Consider the following 10,559-nt stretch of genomic DNA (forward strand, 5'->3'; position numbering starts at 1 on the left):
CAGCGCGCGGTGATGCTCGCATCAGCACCACCAGCACCGCCTCCACAGGCTTATTTACTCCCAACCCCATCGGAGGTGATGGCCACGTTTGTTTGGGGAAATAAACCAGACATTTCAAGTGTGGAAGTTCACAAAGACACATACGAGAAAGATTGTAGATAGAAGTAGGAGGCAGAAACTAATCCAACTCAGCCAGACGCTGATTTCTTTATTGATGTCTTGAATTAGTTGTGATCTTTAACAAGTATGGCGCATTTACAACACATTGTGGCATCAGTTCAAGTTAATTGAAGTGCCCGCCCTACCAACGTGGTTGGTGGTTGGGCGGGGGTCACGAAGGAGCATCCTTCGTGGATGAAGACTTGCAGCAGCTGTGAATGGGGGTTGGGTTTGCGGTGAGGAGGAAACGACGACTAGGCGGCCTATGTTCTTGACACAGTAGTGATAAATGAAAGGAATATAGACCTACGTAGGGCCATGAATACGTAAGCGACCAGATGTGTAGGTGAAGTAGATGTCTATTTACGGCCAATGCAAAGAACAGTATTTCTGTGTGTGTGTGTGTGTGTGTGTAAATAACACAATGTGCATATCTGGTTTCCGGCACATCCATGCATCATCATATTTAGAGCATACATTGCATCCTCAGAGCCCTATAAGGTACACACCACTTGCTTAGTCAGTAGATGAGGCAACATTAGCATAAACCAAGTAGAAAGGAACATAGGTCCAATTTGGCTAGATTCGCAGTAAAGTAAATGGTTGGGGTCATTTCTGTGGCCAGGCTGTGTGTTTGTGGTTGTCTCTAAGTCACAATAGTCTATCTGGACGCTGAGGCTGCACTGATACAGGCGGGGTCGACCGACCCTGGGAGACTCGTGTCTGGTTGCAGAGGAAGTCGGCTGAGCTCCGGATCGAGAGAGGTTCTGTGGAGCTTCAGCTCAGTGGAGAGGCTTTTGAAGCCACTGGTTCAAGGCTGGAAACTGACATGTGCAGCGGGTAGCTAAAGAAGCTAATGATAGGATGGCGATCCAACCGAAGACCCGAACATTTTTTTCAAACCGGTTCACAAAACGACATGGAGGGAAAGGCTGCTTTTGTGACGGGCCAGAAGCAACGTGAAGGTGTATTGATGGAGATTAATCTGGATTGAGTCCTATAGTAGTCGCCACATACATCAGTAGAATACAACCCTTGGCGAGATGTTCGTAATCCCTCTGAATTCTTAATGAGCTGTGTTTCCCCAAGACACTGGAGAGAGAGCTATTTTGGGCCAGATTCATTGATTACTTTCTTGTCGTCACTATCCGTTACATGGACGGGCTATGAAAGGAAAGCCCGTTGATTCACAGTAGTACTCGAAAATAACTTCTATTCTCACTTTACATTTCGCAAGAGCAGAGTTCCGAGCAAGTCGTGAGTTCATCGCAGAAGTCCGATTGAATTGAAACGCAGAAAGCATGGCAGCCATCGATTATAAAAAAAAACATTTGTAATGATTGCAAAATTCAAAATACATCCATCCATATGAGCTTCAACGATTGGGAACAGTGCAGAATCAATGGGGAGTTGTAAAACATGTGTTACTCATTGGACCTCATCCCCTTGTCTATTCAAAACAAAACGCCATGGCCAAATAGGAAACATATTCCTCTAAAATGATACAGAAAACGCCATTATTGAGAATTACTATATACATATACATTGTATTTTGAGTGTCTCATTAATTTTGCTCAGTTTCTTAGCGTGAAAGAGGCACAATCTATAGAGTTTGAAACTTTGTTCATTTTCAGCAAGTTTTGTCTTGTTGTTGTTGATGTCGTTCATGTTGTCGTCGTCATGTCTAATTCAGTCTCCCGCAGGGTCCTCGTCACACGTCCGGGCCTCGGGTGAAATGCCACCACCAGCATCATCACCACCTCCACCACCACCATCATCATCACCACCTCCACCACCACCACCACCACCACCACCACCATCATCATCACCACCACCACCACCACCACCTCCTCCCTTCCTCAAGGCCTTCAGGCACTTGTCCAGCCTCTTGACGCAGAGCGCCACGTCGTCGCGCGTGACGCCCACGGCGGCGGCGGCGTTGAGGTAGGGCAGCGGGTACGCCTCCGAGTGCGACATGAAGCCGCGGAACGTGTGCCCGCCCACCGTCTGCTCCTTGCCCAGCGGGATCACCCTGTTGGGAGGGGGGGGGGGGGGCACAGCACCATCAGGGGGGTTAGGACCCCGACACGAGGGTCAGAGGCAGGCAGGCAGGCGCCGCTGAGCTGCTAGGCCGACGGCGTTTACAGAGTCACTCGGCGACGTAGGGTAGCGTTTTATGTTTTTTTTTCACGACGGCCCGGAGAAAAGAAAAATAAAGAATGACAAAAATCCGATATTGATAAAGAAGGACGGGACAAGCTGACAGTTATGAAAGATAGTCGGTGAGAGTAAAACTTAAGATAGTTTACATGAAATAGAAAGGCCCCCTTCTATTCATAGAACAAAACACTCGCTCCATGCCGGTAACAGTAACAGAAACCTTCTAGAATCTTTCGAGAAACCACGACAACTCAATCTAAACGCATTCAGAATGCTTCCTTGGGCGGGGAAACCAAAAAAGGAATGCATTGAGTTTTCCCGGTTGCCTAAGCTTCTAGAAGAAGCACAAGTGCTTTTAGAAGCTCCAATGCTAGACGCTGTATCGGCATATACTCGGTATCGGCCCATACTCAAGTTCAGGAATCTGAAACTCTATCGGGAAGGGAAAAAAAAAAAGGTATGGGAACGTCTCTAGTGGTGACAGTTTTTACTCCTTCGCTGCCTGCACTGCACTCTGGGAAACGACAGCGTGTCTGTCCCAGAGCCCGGAGACCCAGGGTCTGCAGCGACTAAACAAATCACGAGAGCGACCCTTGACCCCCCCCCTGCGTCCGCTGAGAGGTTTCCGTTACACCGTAATGAAATCGGCCTGATCGCATGAGGGGGATATTCCCACTGGGGCCACAATACAAAATGTCTTCCGAGAGACGCGTGAAGAAGAGCTATTGAACGCAGCGACTCTGGCTAAAGACTCTGATTAAAGGCATCTTTTATTCCATGCCTTTAATAATGGAATAAAAGGCGTAATTGTATTGCGCTTTGAACTCGGAAAGAAAAGAAAGAAAAGCAAACAAATGAATCTTTCATGGGACGTTTTAAATATTTACTCTGCGCTCGCGTGCCTGAACTTTTAGGAGGCAGAGCGAGGGTGTGTGTGCGTCTATTCGCCAAATTCGATTTCTGGGACTTCAATATCAAATCGTTTTTGTCACAATCTAAGCTCATCAACTCTTTTGAACCACACGTTTTTTTTTCCCTAATTAAAACTATTTCTAACCACACACACACACACACACACACACACACACACACCCCCTCTCTTACCTGGCCCCAGACACCTGCCTGGTGAACAGCATGGAGCCCAGCTGAGTGACCGCCTTGTTGTCCCCGTCGCCACGGAGACCGTCCAGAGACATGGCTGACACACACACACACATGCAGACCAAAGACACACATACACACACACGAGAGAGAGATAGAGAGAAAAAGAGAGAGAGACAGACACACAGAAACACACACACAGAAAAAGAGAGAGAGAGAAGACACACACACACACACACACACACACACCAGAGAACAGAGAACAAGAGAGAGTCACACACACACACACACACGTGACAGACAGACAGACAGACGAAGATAACATTGAGTGCTGCATGAACTCAAATGACAGGGCTGTTGACAGAAATGCGTCTTTGGGCTTATTGGTGTGTGTGTGTGTGTGTGTGTGTGTGTGTGTGTGTAGCGCGGCGCCCCTCACCCAGGGAGATGGGGTTATGGGGGGTGAGCAGAACCCGCTCCCCGTGGGCCGCCGCCAGGCTGTCCAGCTCCCGGGACAGGAAGGAGTACATCTCCTACACACACACACACACACACACACACACACACACACACACACACACACACACACACACACACACACACACACACACACACACACACACACACACACACACACACACACACACACACACACACACACACACAGGGGAGGGCGGAGGGAGGGCGAGAGAAAACAGGAGAACTAAAGTCACATAACCGAATACACAGCTTATAAATAGCCGGCTACAGTAGCCGCTATTTTTAGCAACCAACCGTTTTGGTTTTCAGCCCATCGAGCAGAACCAGCAGCAAGCCCCCTTCTCCCCCCCCCCTCCTCCCCCCCTCCCCCAACCGACTGCGTTAGCGTAGCGACCGTGACTAGGCTAGCTGCGGTGCGCCTCCGCCGCCGCCCGCTCACCGGGACTGTTTGCCCCGACGTCACGGCAACACCTACGGGATCAATTAGGGACGGGGGAGCACCAGAGGGGGGGAGGGGGGGGGAGGGCGTTGGGTTCATCTGACCACACAGCCCACGTTACGGGCTCTCACACAGCGAGTGTGTGTGTGTGTGTGTGTGTGTGTGTGTGTGTGTGTGTGTGTGTGTGTGTGTGTGTGTGTGTGTGTGTGTGTGTGTGTGTGTGATCAGGCCACGCCCTTCCATCGCCCGGAGGAACGGCTGCTTCTCATTGGTTGTCGGGCAACAGAACAGACACAGGGCCAATCAGGGGCCATTCGCTCTTAGGATGAGAAAAAAACAAAAATAAAAAAAGCAGGGAGGAGTGGCACATTCTAGAACCTGAATTATTGAGCGCGGCCGTCCCAGGGGGGGGGGGTGGGGGGGTAAAAAGCCCCTCGATTCTGCAGACACGCGTTCAACACGCCGTCGCCCGTGTCCTGAATTATGGATGACGGCGGGCGGTCGACCATGAGGACTGATGAGGTGATGGGCTGATGGGGGGGGGGGGGGTGGGCGGCGTGGGATTGGATGCCGTTGCGGCCGTGCCCCACGCGACCGGCCGGCCCCTCGGGGTGTCGGGCCCCCGGGCCCCCGGACAGAACGCCCGGGAGGAACCCGGGAGCGTCTGGGCGGTCGGAGGACGCACTGCCCTCCGAGCTCTCCCTGCGCGGTCGACAGCAGAAGAGTCGTGATGATAACGGTAAAACTAACGCTACACCAACGAGGAGGAGGAGGAGGGGGAGGAGGAGGAGGAGGAGGGGGAGGAGCAGGAGGAGGAGGAAGGGGAGGGGGAGGAGGGGGAGGAGGAGGAAGGGGAGGAGGAGGAGGGGGAGGAGGGGGAGGAGGAGGGGGAGGAGCAGGAGGAGGAGGAGCAGGAGGAGGGGGAGGAGCAGGAGGAGGAGGAAGGGGAGGAGGAGGAGGGGGAGGAGGGGGAGGAGGAGGGGGGGAGGAGGAGGGGGAGGGGGGGAGGAGGAGGGGGAGGAGCAAGAGGAGGAGGAGGAGGGGGAGGGGGAGGAGGAGGAGGGGGAGGGGGAGGAGGAGGAGGAGGAGGAAGAGCAGGAGGAGGAAGGGGAGGAGGAGGAGGAGGAAGAGCAGGAGGAGGAGGAGCAGGAGGAGGAAGAGCAGGAGCAGCAGATGCATTGTTCTCCGTCTCTGCCTTCCAGTGTGAATCCCCCGTCTAATGTGTGTGGGGGGGATCCAGAACACAGACCGACAGACAGACAGACAGACAGACAGACACGAGAGAGAAACAGACAGACAGACACGAGAGAGAGACAGACAGACAGACAGACCGACCGACCGACCGACAGACACGAGAGAGACAGACAGACAGACAGACAGACAGACAGGGTCCGCGTGACCTCTCCTCGCCGCCATGCGAGGAGAGTGGAGACCCTGGGGGGGGCCTCACCTTCCTCTGGGCCAGCAGCCTCTTGTAGCCCTCCGCTCCGAGGCCCAGCAGCGTGATGAGGACGTCCAGGCTGGGCGAGGCCGACGCCCGACCTGCACACACAACCACGTCACGTCAAGTCATCCATGATACGATCACAGCCCGTCTGGAGATACAGTCCCTCTCTGCTGAGGAGACACCAGGGGGGATAAAGAAGCTAGATGTCTAGAGTTGTTATCAGAGAGAGAGAGAGAGAGAGAGAGAGAGAGAGAGAGAGAGAGAGAGAGAGAGAGAGAGAGAGAGAGAGAGAGAGAACTAGATCTTGAGTTGTGGCTGAATACATCCAAGAAGGAAGAAGAGAGAGAGACAGACACAATGACAGACACACGAGAGAGAGACAGACACACAGAGAGAGAGACACACACGAGAGAGAGAGACAGACAGACAGAGAGAGAGAGACAGACAGACAGAGAGAGAGAGACAGACACACGAGAGAGAGACAGATACATGAGAGAGAGAGAGACAGACACACGAGAGAGAGACAGACAGACAGACACTAACAGAGGGGAGACAGCTAGATCTTGAGTTGTGGCTGAATACATCCAGGAACGGAAAGGAAGTGAATGAGTTCCGGTGAGCTCACCCGGGTACATCTGGCTGATCTCCTGGATGAAGGCCTCGTCGAATCCGGCGATTATGGCGCCACCTACTGGCACCATGAAGTTCTTGTCCAGGCTCTGCACAAACGCGTCCACCCGGCCCACGCGGGCACCCTGCGCAGAGCGGGAAACGTGAGTTCCCTTCGACCGCTGCGGTTGTTTCGGACGCTCCCATTGGCTTAAATTAAGTATTACTGTTATGATGATGGTACGATAATATTGATTCCAAAAACAAAAACTGTTTATCACGCCTTATTTTCCTCACTTGACCCAACTGACAGAAGATGGTAAGCTCAATTCATCCTCCTTTGTGTTCGACCCATTAACCATACCCACTATGTGGGTGTATGGTGGGACGGTACAGGTGTACAGTGACAGGTGAAACATCCCACTGGAGGCACACCAGCGCGTCCCCCAGTGGAGGTGCAGTCAGGCACAGACCTGCTGGATGAGGTGCATGCACTTGGACGACTGCACCCCGTACGCGTTGTTCACGATGTGGGGGATGTCGTACTTTGCGCACAGCGTGGCCAGCTCCTCGATCCTGCGAGAGACGGCATCGCGTCTGAGAACTCTTCATTCAATTGAAGTTCAATTTTACTTTTTAAACGAGGAGATACTTAGATAGTCAAACGCAGAGTCCCAGATCAAAGTTACAAATGCAGCCACAAACATCTTTGTAAACAGATTCTCTCCAACATTTTACTCATATCATATTATACTCATAATTCATGCTATGTGAATTACTTAAGCTCTTACATTCATAATATATTTGTTTTGAAGAACAATTAGACTGCATCCGTACCCAAAGACATCAATGACACAATGTAGATTGCAAAGTGTAAATAAAATAATCAAATTTGGTGTTTTAAAATAAACTAGCTCTACAAAGAAATCCAATCCATGTGATTTTAATGTCAAATCCATTATTAAAGGTGCCATGACATGCCACCAGGTGTGGTGTGATGTCCACCTAGATGTGTGACGGATAGATGAGCAACGTTTGCTACAGTCCACTGGGTAGGCGGATAGACTGATCCATCCAGCACACATCTAGGTGGACACGCCCACTTTCTGCCCCTTATGATGTCATAAGGGGGGGGGTGTTACCTGTCGGGGACGCGGGGGGCGAAGCAGGACGTGGTGGAGTGGACGCAGAGCACGCTCTCCGCTCCCAGCGTCTGGATCTGGCGCTCCACGGCCGCCACGTCGGTGCGCAGCTCGTCCCCTTCCAGAACGTTCTCCACCACCACCGGCTCGTAGCCTGGTCAGAGGGGCAACAGAGGGCACGTCAACAACAACACTGCCCCCCGGTGGACAGAACCAAGGCTTCTGATTGGTTGAGACGCAGGCCACGGGTGATGTCACCGGGTGCCGTAGTTGGCATGGTATTACTTAAACTCAAAACTTATAAACAAACTGACCCAGAGTCATGCTTAATTTTAGTGTGCATGAAATGTAACATCTTTTTGGGCTTATAGTGCACCTGCTTAAGGTAAAAGTTAAGAAGTGAAGTTTACATTTTGGTTTGGTGATCCTTAATACCAACAAGACTGAGTATAAATGAAGAAGCGAATGGCATTTACATTTACATTCAGGGCGTTTAGCAGACTTTTGTCTGCTAAAAGGCTTTTATCAAAGGCAACTTAAAATAAGTACATTTGTCAGAAGAAGGAGAAACAACAATATATCGCTGTGGGTGCAGTCAAGATGTTCTTAGAACCGAGTGCCAACCCACTCACTCACTGGCCATGTGAGGGGGTTTTGGGGGGGGGGGGGGGTGGGGGGGGTCTCACCAGCGGTGATCATGGCCTTGAAGCAGGACTTCTGGTCGATGCGGGGCCAGACGATGTAGCGCGCCTTGGGCCGGCGGTGGCGGAGCGTCAGGAAGCACAGGCTCAGGCTCATCCCCGTCGCCATGGGGACCACGAAGCAGCTGGCCGCGCTGCGTACCCCTGAACATGGATAGCAGACTTAACGTTCTCCTTGATTCTACGGGTGTGCAGAATAGACACGTTTTAATGGAACCCTTTAACCTCGGCTATTTTACTCGGGTACTTCATGACTTTTCCAAAGGGTGTTCCAGGAAGCTCAAAGCACGACGGTACATAAATAAAATGTATTACGCTGATAACGCCGTGTTTTTTCAATTGGTTAGAACCGAAAGCATTTTCTGTTTCATTTCACTTGGCCCTTTTTTTCCCCCTCCATTTCCAAATTAAAAAGATCGTCCTCCCCTCTTACGCGCTACGAGTCAGACATCGTGACATCTGGATATTTAAATCCAGGCGCCAGCAGCACCACCCACCTGAGAGCTTCAGAACGTCCAGGACCACCGAGTTGGTGAGTTTGTTCAGCAGGCTGGAGCCCGCCGCCTTGGGCTGCACCGCAGCGATGTCCCCTGACCGGCCGATCCCGTGGATCAGTCTGTACGGCAACACACGGCGCACAATGTCAGGAGATCACTAGAGACCGGACTGTTTAGGTTCAATATCGTACCGTATACTGTTATATACTGCTGCTTTAATATCCCCCTCAACGGTATGGCATGGTTACATTCATTTTGACACTTTTATTGCTACTGCTGATAGTGAACATTTGATATATAAGAAGGATATATTATCGTAGTATTTTTGGAATTTCAACTCTTTAAAAATAAAATGTACCAGTGTCCTAGTGCCATATCTTGGAGCTTGGTATTTCTGGTACTTTCTAAAAAAAAAAAAAAGAATCTTTGGGACATAAACTAATGTTTTAGACGATGGCCAAAGTATTTCCAGCTTTCAAGGTTTTCTATGTTTTTAAATGTGGTATCCATATCTTACACGCAACATGTTTGAGTATGACATAAGATCATTTAAAACACGTACACAGCATTGATGACACCCCCCATTCGTCCTGAAGGTGAAACCATGAATGCCCAACATTCACCCCTTGTTCCTAACTCATCGCCCCATCTGACGTCTCTCCTCCACATGAATCCAGCATAAGGGGTCCTAACGGTTCGACCGAGCGTTAGACGGACCTGTAGTGTCGCCGGGCCACCAGGCTGGACGCCACGCGCCCTTCTCTCTCGCCCACGCCGCAGTTCCCCAGGAAGTTGTTACTGTCCATCAGTGCCAGCTCGTTCAGGAAGAGTTCCACGGTGCTCTCGCTCCATCCCTTCTCCGGACACTTGCCCTACATCCAGGAAACGACCCCAACAGCAACGTCTCATCACGCAGCGTACAGCGTCTGTCACGTCTACCGGTCAACTGGGCTTTTCTTTGCCTTTCGATTAACATTACTACTTTAACATTTACATTTAGGGGATTTAGCAGACGCTTTTATCCTAAGCGTCTCACAATAAGTACATTTGTCAAAAGAGAGAGAAACAACAATATATCTCTGTGGGTACAGTAAGGATGTTCATAGAACCAAGTGCCAAGCACTAACCATCACTAGGTTAACCCATTACCAGTATTCAACATATCGTACTAGTGTCTAAAGATGAACATATATCTATATCTATATAGATAAGTTATTTTATCACTCCTAGTCCTGTACTGTCTGCCGTGCCATCTGAAGTTCTCCTACAATGAAGTCCTTTTCCATTCGAGTTCCGGCCTGCTCCGGTTCTACGCGGCCGTGCCCGGTCGGTCGTGGCCTCACCTGCTCCATGAGCTGCCTGATGAGCTGCTCGTGGCCCCGGCGCGCCTGGGACCCCTGCCGGATGTAGGACGGCGAGACCAGCCTCTCACTCAGGGAGAAGTTCTCCGGGTTCATGGTGACGTTGTGCCTGAGGGACGACAGTGAGTCAGCGCCAACGAGGGCACCTGAGAGGGCACCTGTTGGGTGGGACCTGGTGAACTCCCTTCAAATGAAACTCATAGCTTTCAGAATATAATTAGACTACTCCTACTTAAACTGAGTTACAATGACATCCCTTATTGCCGTAATAAGCCATTCATCATGTAGTATTGGTGTAATCTACTTTGTCAACAATAAAAGCAAAACGGGACACTTGTCATTATCCTCATCACGAAACGTCAATGCACGCAGGTCAAAGTGTAAATAGATCTCATAGTGACTTAAGGTGGGGTCACACAAGTCATAGGTCACCTGTCAGTGAGCTCAGTATTGAGCAGCGCAA

At 50.8% G+C, this 10,559-nt stretch overlaps 1 protein-coding gene across 1 annotated transcript in view; it reads right to left on the bottom strand.

Moving 5' to 3' along the window:
- Nucleotides 1-1,848: 1,848 nt before the first annotated feature.
- Nucleotides 1,849-10,559, bottom strand: part of sepsecs (Sep (O-phosphoserine) tRNA:Sec (selenocysteine) tRNA synthase) — a gene marked incomplete at its 3' end in the record, with an annotated part of 8,915 nt that continues 204 nt past the window's right edge. The window contains exons 2-12 of the mRNA XM_084487535.1: nt 10,079-10,205; nt 9,453-9,607; nt 8,736-8,854; nt 8,224-8,382; nt 7,538-7,691; nt 6,869-6,971; nt 6,412-6,541; nt 5,790-5,881; nt 3,860-3,953; nt 3,424-3,517; nt 1,849-2,191 (exon numbers count right to left, since the gene is read on the bottom strand). Of these exons, the coding sequence (XP_084343661.1) occupies nt 1,849-2,191; nt 3,424-3,517; nt 3,860-3,953; nt 5,790-5,881; nt 6,412-6,541; nt 6,869-6,971; nt 7,538-7,691; nt 8,224-8,382; nt 8,736-8,854; nt 9,453-9,607; nt 10,079-10,192 (1,557 nt within the window). The 5' untranslated portion in view covers nt 10,193-10,205. The remainder of the gene's footprint in view (nt 2,192-3,423; nt 3,518-3,859; nt 3,954-5,789; nt 5,882-6,411; nt 6,542-6,868; nt 6,972-7,537; nt 7,692-8,223; nt 8,383-8,735; nt 8,855-9,452; nt 9,608-10,078; nt 10,206-10,559) is intronic.

The sequence above is a fragment of the Micromesistius poutassou genome (assembly GCF_964030765.1).
Source record: "Micromesistius poutassou genome assembly, chromosome: 23".
In the NCBI taxonomy this organism is placed as follows: domain Eukaryota; kingdom Metazoa; phylum Chordata; class Actinopteri; order Gadiformes; family Gadidae; genus Micromesistius; species Micromesistius poutassou.